Source organism: Bicyclus anynana, chromosome 1 (assembly GCF_947172395.1).
Source record: "Bicyclus anynana chromosome 1, ilBicAnyn1.1, whole genome shotgun sequence".
NCBI lineage: Eukaryota > Metazoa > Arthropoda > Insecta > Lepidoptera > Nymphalidae > Bicyclus > Bicyclus anynana.
In genome coordinates, this window is record NC_069083.1 from 15998261 (window position 1) to 16016865 (window position 18605).

Consider the following 18605-nt stretch of genomic DNA (forward strand, 5'->3'; position numbering starts at 1 on the left):
TTCATATTTATCTATAGATATCGATGAGACGTCAATATTCTGCTGATTGGGAGCGTAAGGAGAATTCTTAATTGTCTGTAATGGTACTAAAGTGTTGCGATTTTATTGTGAAAGTACCTATGTACCTATTTCAACGACTGTTAGTTTCCTGCTTTATAAATATTTTTCCGACTTTTTTTAACATCATCATCATTATGATATTAGTTGGGACGTCTGCGCTGGAAATAGGCCTTTACCAAATACAATGTACCTCAGCTATTTTGGCGTAAGTAAAAACCTACATTAATTTGATTTTTAAATTTTTATTTTATGCCCGTGTTTGGCCGACCTACGCTTCTTTACTTCTTTGCTGTAACTTCTTGGGACACTCTGAAATTAGAATCAGATAGTCTGAGTTAGGATATGTTATGAATGCTTACTTTATTAATTTACGAACTTTTAAATATTATCTACTACGGGGCTACGGGTACCTAGGTATTCATTTCTTATCTTATGATTTGTTTTACAGATGTGACTGAAATATGCCTCTATAGCATTAATAACGCATTATAATTAAAATATTTGTTTAGGACGGTCCCATTTGTGTAATAGTATTTGGTTCAAAGATAAGCTACTCTAGAAATAATTAGAAAACAAAATTACCCTATTATAGAAAAATTAGAAAAAAAAGATGGTAATACCTAACTCTATTTTTTCGATTATTTTATATACTAAACCTACTATTATTTTAAAAAATTTTTTCATTAGATACTTAATATTTTCGGTGAATAATTTGGTTGTTATCCATTAGTTTGAAAGTAAAACTTTACGTCAACTAACGCCATCTATCCGAATAACTGCTAACTATGTTGTAAACTTTCAGTGAGGTCCGCACATTCACTCGCTCTATGCGATCTCTCTGCTCATATGAAATGTTTCCACATACGGCCACGCTTGGTGAGAGGCGCTTACTCTCAGATAATTTTATGCACACATATATTATTCAAAATGCTCATAAAGATTACTTCATAAAGCTAAACATTTACTATGAGGGTATGAGTTATGCGATAATAACGTAGGTAGACCTACCATATAAGGTAGCAAAGCTATCATATACAGTTACCTATATGATGTTGCTAGGTAACTTATTTTTCATAAATATCTTCTTAAATATGTTAAACTTTCTGCATCCACGGGCGTGAGTTCGATTTTCACAACTGGAAAATATTTGTGTGTTGAGCATGGGCGTTTTTCAGTGTCTGGGTGTATTTATGCATTATAAGTAATAAGTATTTAGATGTAGTAGGTATATCAATATATAATTATGATAAAAATCAGCTATTTTCGTACCAAAAACACAAGCTATTACTTTTGGGACTTAGTAATGAGTGTATTGTGTAAGTAGATATATTAAAAAAATAGTCTAATAGGACAGGTGTTCGAGTACCAATTCTTTATTTTTACCCTACCCATACATAACCTGGAATGTTTTCTGCCGTTGTTATCAAAATTCTCAACATTAGTTCGGCAATATAAAGTTATATATTTTTGGTAGTATGTTGGTAGCTAGCCACAGGTGAAGCCTACCTAATCTATATTAAGTTTTAAATTCGGCTCGTGCTGGGCATCAAACCTAAGACCTCCCAAGCCAACCCGAGCCAACCTCATGCCAAATGTACATATAAATCCTTATTATATAAATCCTTATTATGTAAGAAGTCGTCGTATACTGAATTCAAGTGAGTCACCAACGCAACTTAAAACTTCTATGTAAAATATTTCGCGAGCACAGACAATATTTACTTCAATTTAACTAAAATAGATTAAGGACAGAATTAATATCAATTGTATACCCGAGTTCCAATAAAATTCCTGAACCAGTTTGTCGGGTAGCAATTATCTACAATCTACATAGTAGTATAATCTTGCGAAAGCTTGTCCCTTTCAGTATAAAATTTATAAGCTCCAGATTAGGTACAGAAAGTGGGTTAGATGACTAAGAGACCGTATTAGCCGGCTAACATTGATAATATTATGTAAACCGCTAGCAATAACTAATCGTAGAAACCTAGCGGCTTAGACTAATAACCTATAGAACCGCAACACCTAACAATTTTTCACTCCAAATGTGACTTTGGCTGGTGCCAGGCTTCGGCCGTGGCTATAAACCCTACTGGAAAAGACGTACCGCCAAGCGATTTAGCGTTCCGGTGCGATGTCGTGTAGAAACCGAAAGGGATGTGGAATTTCAACCTTCTCACTTCTACTTTAGTATTTTAGTCGAGTAAGAAAAATTTTTGGATTTAACGCCTAAAAATCGTTCGCACTCAACTAAAATACTAAAGTAGTCCGAACTAGGCTTTAGATGGCATCATCATTTACCATTAGGTAAGATGATAGTCAAGGGCTAACTTGTAAAGAAAAAAAAAACCTAAGCCACTCTTGTGACTAAGTGAGTGTAAAAGCTAATTACCCTCGCCGACACCCAACGAGCGCATTTATCGTAGCGTAGCGATCCGTCAAGGGCTCCCATTTCGGGACACATAAAACGGCTTACGAATCCTGCTCAAACACACTATCTATGTGTACAAACAATCTATCTCTAGAGTAATACAAAGCTTTTGTCTAATGTCTTGCAACGACTTTTCTACAACATGTTAATTTAAGTAACTTTTAAATTTTTCGTTTATTTTCTTTGCTAAGCTAAATTGGCTTCCTTGGAACTTGGGATGTGAGTTTGGCATATGTTTTCAATAACAGTTGACAACACAATAGAGAATATACAAGCGGATTGCAGAGATTTGCTTCATGCTGCCGGCTTGAATTCGTTGTGTTGGTACTCTATGTAAAGGCCATGTTCAATTGTCCAGCAGTGGACGTCCATCGGCTGTTGATAATGATAAATAGATATTTCATGAGTTTCCACTTTAGTAGAGCCTGTAGCTTCTAATGTCAAATTATATTAAAAAAAACTACCCAGGATATTAGGCGTAGCGTGCCTGCCCTGTATCAGAATTAGTTAAGGCGGCCCAATGGATAAGCGACAAATAACGAAAAACAAATTTTGTTACCAGTTTTACTTGGTGGTGAAATAAGGGTAATGTTTACGAGTAGATTAAGTTTGCTAACCGCTCCAGCTCCAGCTCCACTTTTTTTTTTCCCCCGTAAGGAACCCCTGGAGCCTGCTCATGTAGCCAAGTGGCTCGTCGATTCTCTTTCTACGATCGCTAACGCTTCGAAAACTAGAAAAATGTATGGGAATGGCAGATCTTGATCACGTGACCTGTCGGTAGCAAATGTCATTCCCATACATTTTTCTAGTTTTTGGCTAGGAGGCCTGGAGTCTAATACGACGGTAGTTATGCCCCTGCAGGAGATATTAAACCAAATATTTACCTCACAATGCTATTGCCTCACTGTCCAAAGGGACAACAATCCGACACGAACAGAAAGACCTCGATTTGTAAGATAAATTAACAATAAAGACTAATGACTGAAGATATAATCCAACTCTTTCTGACATTGCAATTAAGTGCCTACTCGTACATTATTTGCTGGTGTAAGGTACTACGTGATCATGCGCTTTCGCATAAAAAATATATTTTTACGTGAATAATTAATTAATTAATAAAAAAATAAGTTTTTAATGTCTTTGACAAATCTGATCTTTCTCTTTCTACCAGAGAGAATGCCACCTGTCCTAGGCTCGAAGTCACGTGGCACGTCTATTCTCTATCTACAAACGCTTATGCTACGAAAACTATAAAAAAGTGTGGAAACTTGATCACGACACCTGTCGATAGCAAATGTCATTCCCTTACTTTTTTATTTTTCGAAGCGTTTGCGATTGTAGAAAGAGAATCGACGTGTCATATGGCTACAGGCCTTGATTACCCAGCTCTACTTAGATAGGTAAAAAAACCTGAAAATGAAAATTCCGATATCAAAATACAATCTTCCTTACCTTCTTTCCCGCCGTTTCCTCTTCGTCGTGCTGGTCCCTTTTATGGTTCTGTACAAGGTCATCATTTTGAAGAACACAGATCACTTATCACTGGCACTAATATTAATTATACACTACTATAATTTATATTAGCTAGGCTTATTCTGATTTTATAGACTTATACGGCACTGTAAACATTTTTTTTAAATCACTTGACACACACGATTTTGGGACCTGTAACAAAAAAGAAAATGATATTTAAAACTTTAATTCCATTTAGATAATCTTATATTCCGTACAATAGAATGACGAATAAAATATATAAATTTAAACTAAGAATTACACAGTATATTAAATTTAAATTTATAATAAATAAAATAATTATGACAAATACACACCATCTAATTGTTCACCGAGAGGCAAGGTACCCAATACGCTAGCTCTATTACCCCTCTGGATTTCATTTCCCGCTCAAATAATCATCATCATCATCAGCATCATCATCATCATCATCATCATCATCATTAACTTCAGGATTAAGGACTTAAGGACTTCCTAAGTCTTGAGCCGCTAGCATTGTTAGAAGTATCTCTGCGCGATCGATTCAGAAATTAGGAGATCCGAAGTCGCAAACCAAAGCCATCAACATAAAAAAACATACATTCGAATTGAGAACCTCCTCCTTTTTTTGGAGTCGGTTAAAAATACATTAGCAAAAATTTACCGATGGTATATATGAATTTAAATTATTACATTTTCAGTGGAAGATAGAGGAGGCATTAGCTACTTCTTATTTCAGGAACATTTATGGTTTCCACAGGTTTATTGAAAAACTGAATTTCACTCGGAAGAAGTTATGGATGTCCGGTATTATTATTAAATAGAAAATAAAGTTTCTTTTCTCATCGGAAAACAAAAATAAATAAACAATAGGTACCAATTATCCATTGAATATATCATAAAGTGGGCGATAGTGACCGGTTCATCGACCCACTGACCGAATGCCTTAACCGGATAGATTTACGATCTTTTCCGGTAGGTACACACATTAGATGGCCCGCTGCTGTCAAATATAATCTACTTCTCAATCTATTATATATAAGCTATGCTAAGCTATTATAGCCTATGTAAGCCAGAACTTCCTCATTAAATGAAATTTGAAAGCTGGAAGTTAGTCAGCCCATTCTCCTGTCCTAAGTACTGTACATTACGCAACTATGATTTTTGGAAAGTGATGGCTCTAAGAAGTAGCATGATTTAAAGTGGAATTCATAGACGTTGTAGGGGCACCCCCAGGCGATCATTCAGCCGCTGAGTGTCAAATTTAACCTCTATTTGTTTGATAATTTGACACTCAGCAGGGTGAATGATTCCCTGAGGTGCCCCTACAACGTCTATGAATTCCACTGTTAGAAGTCCAAACCCTGAACGTAGTCGGACCAAAAAAGAATTTTAACTATAATAATTTTTATTTTGTTGCAGCTTTTATAAAATGAGGTAGATCTGGGCGTTATAGACTAATGTTTGTTTATATGGCGAGTATGTACCTAGACGATTTTTCACAGTTAATCTTAATATTTTTATTAATTTAAACATTATTTTAGGGTTCCGAACAATGAAATTAAATACTGTATAAAATCATTGGTTCCGGACGTAAATACGTACAAAAACGGATTTTAATGAAAATTTAATTAATAATCCACTAAATTCACCGCAAATTAGCTAGATATTATAGTGTACTCACTTACTCTTCTACTTCAAGATTTAATGCTTTATTGGAACTAACACTATTTGGAACTTAAAGTTCCTAAAATTATCAGTTTTGTCAGAAAAATATAAAACTCTCGGTTAGCTATCAAGTACATTATTTCCACCGCCACCAGCTCTATGACCCTTAGAGAAAATATATCGTTGACCTCACACTTTCATCGGCATCAATTTTTTTGTCGCCTCCAGCAGCAATTCATTTCACTTTTACCTTATTAAATTGTAGTTACGAGTAGCTATGTTTCATCGAAGTGTTTATTGTTTACTGTATTTTATTTATCTATACTAATATTATAAAGAGGTAAAGTTTGTAAGTTTGTAAGTTTGTCACATTTTTTAAATGGGGTAATCTTCGGAACTACTGGTCCGATTTCAAAAATTCTTTCACCAGTAGAATGTTACATTAACGGGGAGTGCTATAGGCTATATTTTATATTAGTATGATATATATTCGCCGAGTTGTCACAGTTTTTGTCATACAGGTCGGACCGAAAATCCAATAAGCAGACTTATTCGCATGCGCTGCCTTAACCATTGTGTAAAATTGAAATTAATGTATGGAGACTTTATGTATCTTTAAAAGTTCTACAAAAAAGTCCGCGACACCATATATCTATCTTCTATATATTGGCAGATATAGATAACCTTTTGTGTTTTAAAAATTATAAATTTTATATACTTAGGTTTGCGTCATTATTTATGCTACTTAAATTAAATCCTTATCAAAATAAATTATTTAATAATCACAAGGATATTATGGAGATAAGATTTGCCCTTTATAGTATATTAATTAGTTAAATAGTTTCGGAGATAATACAAAATTTCTAAAAGATGCAGAAATTCCGCTACATGACGCCCCGCGCTTTCAATTACGTAGTTCCCGTTCCTGTGTGAATATGGGAATCAAACATAGCCTATGACACTCGCAAATTACGTAGCTTTCTATTGGTAAAACAATCTTTCAAATCGGTCCAGTAGATCCAAAGATTATAATTTTAGCACAGAAGTCTCTATTTTCCTTTGTCATCGCACCACGCTCATAGGGCTGGACCGATTTTGCTAAGGGTAGGGGTAAGGTAGGGAAGGTATAGGGTAGGGTAGGGTAGGGTACAAGTAGGGTAGGGGTTGTGTAAGGGTAGGGTAGGGGTAAAGGTTAGGTAGGGGTAGGGTGGGGTAGGGCAGGGTAGGGGAGTGTATGCCTAGGTTAGGGGTAGGGCCTACCCCTATCCTAGGGGTAGGGAAAGGGAAGATTACGGGTAGGGTATGGGTAGGATACAGTTAGGGTACGGGTAGGGTAGGAGTAGGGTAGAGGTAGGAGATCGATACTGAAGCCTATTTTCTATTTTTTGTCTGTCCGTTTGCCTTTTTTTTGACCGGGCATCACGCTGAAACTACAGAATGAATTCAAATGATACTTAAGACGATTTGAGACCATAATACGTAGAAGGATAATAAGATACTTTTTGTCGCGAAAACAAAATCAGAAATGGGTGAAGTAGGGGTAGAAAGTTTGTAAATGTCAAATGATAAGTGGACTATTTATTAGGTATAAGTTATAAAAATTGCAAAATAGAATGAAATAGGGGTTGAAAGTTGACATCGATTTTTACGCGGACGAAGTCGCGGGCGTCCGCTAGTCCGCTTTATATATAAAAATGACGTGCCTAAGTTTTTTAACTAAGGTCTAGGTTTGTAATGAAGATTCGGAACACGGTCGGTTTTAGTGGGTTGAAATCCGACATAACCCTCTTGCGTCCCTGTGGCAAGAAGGTATCCATGAGGATTTTCTCGTATAAAAAAGCAACTATAGAGTCTTAACCATGATAGCTTTGGGTGGTACCAGGTTTCCAGGGTTCAGACTCTTATTCTAGGAATTGTCTAAGAAAAGCGGTAGGTATAAAGCGTAATTGTTTTACGTATTTTATTGTGATAATATGAAAAATCATGTCCCAGTAACTATTTATCATGACAGAAGGTTAAACTTTTAGGCTGACTAGCGAAGAGTTGCCATGAAGCTTACCAACCTTTGAATAAGAATTCAATTAGTACCTTCATTTATGTTTCTGGAATTTTCGTTTCAACTTACTCCAAAGAGTTTAAAGTTTGTGGTAGTTATTGTACGGGAAAAATCTCGATCGATTTTGAAAATTCTTTTATCACCACTAAAAATCCACGTTATTTGTATGTTGTCATAGGCTATACTTTTCTCACGGGAACATGAATTACGCGAATGAAATCGCGTGGTGTTGGCAAGTGTCAAATAAAGTCATAAAACGTTATTTTCAAGATGTCTCAAAACAGTCACAGCAACAAAGCCGATAGCGAAATAGGAATGGAAACTTGAAGAGAAATTCCATCGATTGTTATTCACATTAGCATTTTTCTCAGACAGATGCTATTGCCACTTTTACATTTCCTATGTAGGTATAAGGGCGTGTTCATAAGGTTTCAGATTTCCTTATATCGTCACGTGTTACATTTTTAGAACGATGTTCTTTTATTATTGTTCTTGTTGCTTTTTTTGCTTATTGCTTTTTGGCAGAAATCGTCACGAAAGGCCAAATCATGTATATCGTTATAAAGTCAACCAGGTAGTGACCACGTTACTAAAAGTGTAATGTGGTTACACACTCACATTTATGTATTAAATCGATGCAGGGATTCGCTGGATGCAAGCGGCTCAGGATCGTGAATTTTGGATGCCCCTACAAGGCCTATGTCCTGCAGTGGACGCCCATCGGCTGATCGGATGATGATGATGATGATGATGATGATGATGATGATGATGATGATGATGATGATGATGATGATGATGATCATGATGATGATGATTGGTGTACTATATTGTTACAATGTATTATACATGAGCAAAATATACAGAGTTAGCATTTCGAAGGGTAAGAGGTTTCTACGGACGAAGTCACGGGTGTCTGCTAGTTATGGATATTTATCGTGCAACCTTATGACATGCGTCCACATATACGCATCGTACGAAATGTATTCGATTTTACGGAAGATACGTACGGTGCGGGTCAGCGGACGCACTTTAAATACAAAGAATATTACGATTTGTTTGATGCGATGCATCCGATATTTACGATGCGTATATGTGGACGCCAACCATTAGTAAATTTTTATCTGTGTGACATCACACAACAAGAAGATTTTCTAGCTGGTACTTATTCTAATCGGAATGCTCTGTTTTGCTAATTGTTACACGACTAACAGACATACATATTGTATGAGAGAAAAGCGGACGGATCTTGCGCTCTGCGTAATAAGCGATTATATTTTCTTAAGCGGTATGTTCATGTTTTACTAGTGGACCCTTGCGACTTCGTCCGCGCGGAATACTATGTCAAAATTCAACTATATATACGAGTATAGGTACTGTCCCAGACATTTTTTGGACTTGTAGAAGGGTATTATAATTCCGTCAAATGATTTTTTCATAACATAACACAGCGCGTGCAACGGAAGCTCTAAAAAAATATTTTTTTCCCGCTTTCGCCACATAGTAGTTTCTTAGAGTAACTCTAGCCAAGTGGCACGTCAATTCTCTTTCTACGATCGCTAACGCTTCGAAAACTAGAAAAATGTAAAGTAATGACAGATCTTGATCACGTGACCAGTCGATAGCAAATGTCATTCCTATACATCTTTATAGTTTTCGAACCGTTAGCAATTGTAGAAAGAGATTCGTCGTGCTACTTGGCAGCTCGTTATTGTTAGGGATTTATGTCACAACTAACTCGATAAAACCTTAGTTAAATTTATATTTTCGATTCCTTCTAATTTTCATTTCTTTCCTCGTCTTGAGATATCGCATCACATCAACGGCCTAGTTGTGAATTTACCATACGATAACCACTCTAGTTTGCAATCGCAATCCAGTGTTGACTGTTTATCCCTTAGTTACCTTCCCAACTACTTGAACTGTTAACTTCAATAAAAAAAAAACATACATACAGCCGAACATAGAATAGAACCTCCTCCTTTTTGGAAGTCGGTTAAAAAAATATGTCTCATCAATTTTAACAGATTCGGCCGTTTTACACAACAATTACCAAAATTGCGCTTAAACACGCAACTGTTTGTGAGTAACAATTATTTCGAAATCGAAAGTCCCCGAGAGTGTTCGGCTGAGTCAGTTTATTGTTTCTTTCCAGCTGTTCATGGTACTACATGGCATTTCGCGATAATTGTAATAAGTGAAACCAGCAAACGTGCCATTTTTTCATCATCATCATCGTATCAGCCGATGGACGTCCACTGCAGGTCATAAACCTTTTGTAGACTTCCAAATATCACGATCCAGAGCCGCCAGTATCCAGTGAATCCCTGCGACTCGCTTGATGTCGTCAGTCCACCTGGTGGGGGTAGACCAACATTGCACTTTCTGGTGCGGGGTCGCCATTCCACCTTGGTACTCCAACGTCACTTCGAACTATGTGCCCCGCCCATTGCCATTTCAGCTTCGCGACTCGTTGAGCCACGTCGGTGACTTTGGTTCTTCGATCACGCAGAGATATCATTTTATGCGTGATTTTTTTTTTAACAGAATGCAAAGGAGGCGATAGGTATAAAATAATTTCGATAGGACGTCCTGACACCAACATGGCTGTTCATCTCTATCTCACTCTATATAAAGTAACCTGACAGTATACGCAACTTACTTACTAACTTAACTTACAGAGTACCGCATGAAATAAGCCGTAATTTTGGAAATTATTAAACAACAAAATTGGCATAAAGTTTCCAAGTATTTGTACAAATCTATTAGCTAAATCCGTTGAGTTGTTTTTGCATGATTGAGCAACAAGTGACCAAACAATTTCACATTTTTTATTATATGAAGAAGTCTACGAAATCTTTATGATCACTGAGCTAAGAGATCTTGTGCAACGGCGAGATTCACACTTGCATGTTCATATCTTTATTTTACATCATCGTAATTAAGAGAATCATGTTGGATCCATCGAATAATCCATGGACAAGGAATTTTCCAATTTTTACATATAGTGCATACCCTAGTTAAAAACCTTATGCACGCCACTGGCAATGGGTGTAGTAGGTACATAGTTCGAGAGCTGATGGACGTTGGGATCCAAAGGCACTGGAATGGCGACCCCGCCACCGGAAAGCGCTGTGTTGGTCGACCTCTCACTAGGTGGACTGACGATTTCAAGTGGATTAAAGGGAGCCATTGAATGGAGACCAAAGAAGTCCATACACGAACAATCCCTTTTCCGGCAGTGGACTCCATCTTATGTGTTATCTGACCCATTTATGACTGAGTTTCTTTAAAGCGCTTGCGAATAAACATCGTTTAGGTAGGTTTTTTCAAACTTCATTATAATGCCTACTTGAAGCCTACAGGACCAGCTGGAACCTGGTCTCAAACGGTGAAGGAAAAACATCGTGAGGAAACCTGCATACCTACCTGAGAATTTTCTTAATTCTCTACGTGTGTGAATATCTGGCAATCCGCATCTTGCATCCGCAAGGCCAGCGTGGTGGACTATTGGCCTAACACCTCTCATTCTGAGAGGAGACTCGAGCTATAATTATTCTCTGTAACGATCTCTCAAATCAGATGTTAATGACATGGATTAACATGCCTTTTGTGGCTCTGAGGTTGGAGTGATTCTACCAAATTCTTAGCTCAAGGCAGTTACTGAGATTTTTTTGGAAAAAGCAAAGCTCGATATTTTACAGCCAGACTTAGGACTCAAACCCGAAACACAAAGTCACTGAAGCAACGACGCAGCTTAAATTAAAATACCTAGTATACAAAGCTGTTTTGCATTTTCTGGGTAGGTACCTATTTTAACAAAAACTATACCCCACAGTAATCAATCAAACATCGTGAACTTAAGGCCAATGACCATCAAAAACTATAGTCTAATATGTATGCAATGTCCTGTGTACATAATTCTGGGTAGTCATAGTCGTGAAGGCGCGTTGTAAGGCCACAGAAAAGATATTACAACCAGTAGTTGGACTTCATACTAGAGGTCGAAACGCGAGCTATACCTACGCTCCTTGAACATGGGGTGATCGTAGGGTGAAGACAGTCGCGACTGTGCCGCGGTGACGAACGAACGCACGGTGTATTAACAGAGTAAAGTGTATTAATAGTATTAGATTTTTTTAATTATGACCAGTAGGAAATACTGTGCCGTTTTTGGATGCATGAATTCAAAATTATCCCATCCAGAGATAACTTTTTTTAAGTTACCTGGAAACTCTGAAAGGTTAACTTTAAAATAAATTTACTTATTAGTAGGTAGGTACATAATCTTGTATTTTTTAATGGATAAGGTGTTTCCTTTTATCTCCAGAATAAAGGTAGGTATCTGGATTAGTAAATAAAGTGAATAGAGTAAAGGAAAGTGATTGACACGATTGAAATATGTAGCTATACGCGGTTCATGAATCACGATACAGTAGGTACGATAAGCTTGTATTAAAACCTCGACTGCTTGTACAATGTATTGTGTGACTGTGCTCGGATCATTTGTGTTTTGTTACCCGACTGCGGCGAAGCCCAAAGGAGGAGTATGTGTTTGAATGTTATGACTTGTTGTTGTATGCGGGCGACGGGAGGAAAGGACTGCGCGGGTGTGAAGTCGTACGCGCTGGGCATCGTTACCCCCCTCCCGGACCGCGCCGACCTTCGGGAGTGTTACGAACAAATTTGCCAAGCACACATACTGATAAATGATATGTCATTAGACTCGTCTAGATAGGCCGAGTGTCACTGGGTAACTTAGTTCTTAAAAAATCAAAATGGCGGATTTTATGCACTTTAATGTGCAAGCTCATAAAACTTTTGCTCAGCTTGGCATTGGTGACAAGAATTTTAACCGACTTCCAAAAAGAATCGTATCGTATTTACAGCGATATTTCCGTCATTTGTAAACCGTTTCTTTTTTATTTGGATGAATATTCTTTCAGGTTAGTCCCATTTTTTTCATGTCAGGATCTGATAATGGCATCCTAGAGAAATCTAGGGGAACTATCGTATCGTAGGGACAATTAGTGCGTTTGTTCATTGTTTCATTATCTATTTTAAATCACTACAATTTCATGAAGGTATTTATCTTTTTTTTTATTTGTTCACGTAGTGTGGAGGTAATACCTAGATGGCATCACCGAAATAAATATGTTTAAGAATACGACCAATCCTTCAAGATCATTGACGTAGTATCAGCCTTAATTAAATCAACCAATCAAAAAACACGCATTTTCATTTATCACTTCCCATTTTACTACAATTTACAAAGTATTTTATTTGTTTATATAAAAAAAGTTTATTTACAATCACAAAACTAAGTGGAAACACAAAGTTAGCAAATGTAATTAAATTGCTGCATGCGGGCAGCCCTATGACATGTTTACGTACCGCGCGGCTGTAGGTATTTATTTCAAAAATACGGCCGAGTTATTATACTGCTTGTAATATCTTTACTGTGGTAAGGCAATAAAGGCCAAGTTAGTGTGCCACGCTTTACATGCAATACGCGTCTCTGTATCCTGACTCCATGATTGGAATATACCGATCGGCCAAGTTAACATGACCCGTGGTTAACTGTCGATTAGTTTTCAAAAGGTTTTATTGATTTTGGTCATGTGCACTGATATTAGTTCAAGAGCTAAGACATGATTTTATCATATTTTAAAACAAGCTTAATGTTGGGCGTATTTTGAGTGACTTGTTCAATAAGTAAATCGTAAGTAAAATAAGTAGTATAACTGCTTAAACTGTCATTTTATTACCATCATCAAGATTATCAGTACCTACTTACGCATTGTACTGTAGACTTAGTTTAAGTAGTGTTTTTTTTTATTTACAATTTTTTTTTCATCCAATCGACGCTAGCCATTATAGCATTTCGCTCTACCTACATCGAATGCACCTTCTAATAATTATGACGCAATCTCCATTCAAAGAACATATAACGGTCATCAGACCTCCACTAATTATAATACTTTTCTCTATTCTCTTTGGCGAATACGCGAATACCTCTGTTTAGGAATTACTTTTCTTTTTACCAGATCTTATTGTAGAGGCATTATGGTTTTATTTTTAGACCGCATTAGCTAGCTTAGTGAATCTGCAATCACAGCAGTTAAAAACAAAAAAAAAAATATGCAGCCTACGGTGGAACGCGCTTACTTAAAAACGTTGACTGACTCCCAGCCTATGTTGCATTATATGCAACTGCATCGCTGGGGACATAAACAGAAGTTTCATTGGATTATGACTCTTAAAGTTAGTAACATAAGGTCCGATTATGTCATCTTTTGAATCAGGAGTTGGTGAAGGAAATGAAGGTTGAAATTCTATATGCAAGCTTAGGATGTTACGTGGAGCGTTACGCAAACTGTTTATTGGGTTAATCTGTATCCTTCGGGGAAATCAGCTTGCTATTGTTGCTATAATTAATATAATTGTTAGATATAATTAACCAATTGGTGTGAAGTCAATAACATCCGAACGTTTATATAGGCTTTACCCAACAAAAACCTAAATGTGAAAAGAGAGCCAAGTTTCGTACAAACGATGACTATATTTATTGCTAACCACGGTAATTTATAATGAGAAAATTAAATTATAAGCTTGTAATTAATTATCACCACAATAACAATCTACTTAATTACTAATAATTGAAATTTGTCAATTTAAATTTTTGTATGGCCAATAAGTGACTGAGTAAATGGATCAGTAAGTCATTTTAATAACTAATTTATTTAAAATTTTGAGGGTGTAACACTTAAGATATTTTGGAAATGGTGTGGGTAAATGTTATTAATTTATGGGGTAAAAGTATTTGAGAATTATTTGATATTCATAGATATACACAATAATCTGCCGGTAGGTACATCGACTTATTTTTGTCTGAACTTGGTTGCCTCACTGCCGTGTGTTTAAATTACGTGTCAATCATTATTTAGGTTTAATAAATCATTTAAAGTGTTTTAAGCATAAATCGCTTTGGATTAATAACCACTAATTAAGCCTTCAAAACGTTGAAATAATAGACTTTGTTCTAATAGAATCAGTTTACAATGTATCATTATAATCAACACTACAACATTCTCGCGTTACTACTCTTCAATGTCCTTTGATGTCTGACCAGGATGACCAAAAATGCCATACCACGAGCTTTTTAAATACGCCAATACAAAGGTTTACACAAAAATCTAACTTTTTCCGTTAAATTCCAAAGTAACCCTTGGAAACAAAAAAAAGACATAAATTAAAAAAAAATATATATATATTTTTGTCCATTATGACAAACCATGCCCATGAGATTTTGCAATAATGTGGAATCATCATAGCGCTGGAAATTCCAACGGCACAACAGTCCTAAATAATAAAAAAAGATAATTTACATTCCATTCAGATGTTAAGGATCTTTTTCAAAACCAAATTATTAAGGGAAACATTAAAGCTTGATTCATAAGCTGTTAACGAAGGTCAAGATTTCTCACGAATGGAATTTGCGGTTTGATAGTTCGTTTAACAAATCTATCCACAAGTGTGTGCGGCCTTGTGTGAGCGATTCTAACTTTTTAAGTAATTTTCCTTGAGCTCGAAAGCCCGAGCGAAGCGTTTTTTGCGAGTTTCACACAGTCGCGCATTTTTGCATTAAGTTTAAGGCTTGGTGACTTGTTTACTGCTTAATTATATTTCGTGTCGCTGCCAACAACAATTATTATTACTTGCAGCAGACATGCTGGTGCTACCATCCGTCACACATTTAGAGCGGCATACTGAAAAGCTTAACATCTCGCCCCTACTGTACAGCGCGGTCCGCCGCACCCCGCTCCCGCTATGTCATTACATGTTTTTGTGTTATCGAAGTCACACGTTATTTTGTTAAATATTACCTAATATTAGAATCATGGAAGTAAAAATGTGTCAGCTTTAGTGTTTTCCATATGTTTTTAACGAAAATGTGTTTAGAATAAACAAAATTGGGAAGCAAAAGCGTGATTATGAAGATACGATGTATCTTACAAAAGACAAAGAAAATAGCATCCAAATCAACGAATCGTCGACGACCTGTATGAACTCGGTCTCTTATCGACACTACCAAGGTAAATTTGTCAATCTTATCTTGAAAGTCATAAAGTATAAATTGCCTTGAATATATTCTTCGGTAGGCTAGAACTACCCTCTTTCATTTTTATTTATCTCGTCTTTGTTCAAATCATAAATAATTTTATAAAATATGGGTAGTAGGTAGATGAATGCAATAAGGTAAACCGGTAAATACCTATGAATGCATATCCCGATACGACTACTAACGTAGATTATAAACTAAAATGAAATAAATCACTTCGAGGTTGAGTCAACGATATTTTATACCATGGATATGTTTCGTGTCTACAAAGTCACTGCAAAAAGTGATCCGAAATTAACTATTATATAACATGCACACTTTTGTGTTTAATTTGATTATATATTTAGGTATTATTTGTTTAACTTTCGTTTACTATGCGACTCAATGAAATTAAGACAATTAACCGCTATTGTTCGTCTCAGTTTTGACGCGCTAGTGACATATCTATAGTACCTATAAGATCTTTGAATTGAGTTAAGTTTGAACAGTGCTAAGGCCATTAATTCACGACAATTGTCATGTAGAATATATTTTTTATCATTCTACCTTAGCGTCTAGGACACATCTAAGGTACCTGACCTTAGATATGTTGTGGGCCAAACTCTAGCATGCAAATACGTTCGCGAGCCGAGTTTATAAGTATTACATTTTTAAGTAGTGTTAATATTTTTTGGCATTGATAACAGCCATGAAATAATACGAAATGAATGAATTGTACAACACTATAATTAAATCGTTAAATTTGGGATTTTCACGAACTACGAAAGTTAAATACACTAAAATCAATAAGACACTCGCTCACTTGATTCCGTGAGTCTATGTAGTGTAATATTTTTTAAATTGGATTTTTCAAAATGTCTTGCGAGTTGGATTAAATCTTACAGCGGGTCAGAATTGGCTCGCGAGCCGGATGTTACCCACATATGGTCTAGGGTTTCACGCTCCTTGTAGATCATTTATTGGCTCTTTTTACTCCAACTTTACGGTGTTCAGGTTGTAGCACTCCACGTAAAGCGTGTAGAGGATATATCTCAATCTCTTATTACTCTACCTTTATTGTGTTAAGATTATCTTACTCCACGTAAAACGTGTAGAGGATGTCTCTTATTGCTCCATCTTTATGGTATTGAGGTTATCAGGTTCAACGTAAAACGTTTAAATTATATTGTATTTACTCCACCTTTATGGTGCTGTGGTTATCACAATCCACCTAATACGTGCAGAGGATGTTTTTCACTCTAATAATACTCTACCTTAAGGGTGTTAAGGTTATTAGGCACCATGCAAAACGTGTAGAGTATATTGTCTCCAAGGCTCTTATTAGCTGCCTCTTACTGTCTTATTACTCCACCTCTATGGTGTTGAGTTTATCAGGCTCTACGTAATACGTGTAGAGAATATTGTCTCTTATTTACTCCACCTTTACGGTGTTGGAATTATCACGCTCCAAGTAAAACGTGTAGAAGATAATATTGTCTCTTATTACTCCACCTTTACGGTGTTGAGGTAAGCACACTCCACGTAAAACGTGTAGAGGATGTCTCTTATTACTCCACCTTTACGGTGTTAAGATAAGCACGCTCCACGTAAAACGTGTAGAGGATGTCTCTTATTACTCCACCTTTACGGTGTCGAGGTAAGCACGCTCCACGTAAAACGTGTAGAGGATGTCTTCTATTACTCCACCTTTACGGTGTTGAGGTAAGCACGCTCCACGTAAAACGTGTAGAGGATGTCCCCTATTACTCCACCTTTACGGTGTTGAGGTAAACACGCTCCACGTATAACGTGTAGAGGATGTCTCCTATTACTCCACCTTTACGGTGTTGAGATAAGCACGCTCCACTTAAAACGTGTAGATTATGTCTCCTTTTACTCCACCTTTACCGTGTTGAGGTAAGCACGCTCCACGTAAAACGTGTAGAGGATGTCCCCTATTACTCCACCTTTACGGTGTTGAGGTAAGCAGGCTCCACGTAAAACGTGTTGAGGATGTCCCTTATTACTCCACCTTTACGGTGTTGAGGTAAGCACGCTCCACGTTAAACGTGCAGAGTATGTCTCCTATTACTTCACCTTTACGATTATATAATGATGAATTTCCGCAAAGTAACGCCTGCTTCTATCCAATATTCACCTTTACGGTTTTGAGGTAAGCACGCTCCACGTAAAACGTGTAGAGGATATATCTTATTACTCCACCTTTACGGTGTGAAGGCTATCACGCTCCACGTAAAAAGTGTACAAGATATTGTCGTATATTTACTCTATTGTGTTGAGATTATCATGCTCCTGTATCGGTGTAAACGGATCCAACAAATTAAAAATATTTTGGGGAAAATTTGAAAAAAGACTGGTACAGAAATAAAGTCGGTAGCTCAACGGCCTCCGTATAGAAGTACCGTAACAGTAACGACAGTTGGACAGAACGGGGCACTTTAAACTATTGGGGGGCGAACCGCGCGCCTCGCCGACCTATGCGCCGCGCGGTAGCCGCTCCACCGGCCAAGCTCGCAACCCAATGCAAGGAGACACTACTAGCGGAACCTATGGCAGGCTGATACTTTTACGACCGATGGCGAAAATTTATTAACGACGCACTATTTTAAATTGGCTATATAATACATTTTAGTTGCGAACCGCAACAGACTATTGATACGTCAAAATAACGCTTGTAACGATCAGTCGGTTGTTCGAATTATTGATGAATGTATTGAAATCTATTGCCTTCACTTTCTTACACCTATTTTCACAATTGCTAACCGAACGGTAGCTATCGA

The 18605-nt window shown here is 36.8% G+C and overlaps 1 protein-coding gene across 1 annotated transcript in view; it reads right to left on the reverse strand.

Moving 5' to 3' along the window:
- Positions 1-18605, reverse strand: part of LOC112044206 (uncharacterized) — a 232273-nt gene that overhangs the window by 198501 nt on the left and 15167 nt on the right. The window contains exon 2 of the mRNA XM_052881305.1: positions 3944-4156. Within this exon, the coding sequence (XP_052737265.1) occupies positions 3944-4008 (65 nt within the window). The 5' untranslated portion in view covers positions 4009-4156. The remainder of the gene's footprint in view (positions 1-3943; positions 4157-18605) is intronic.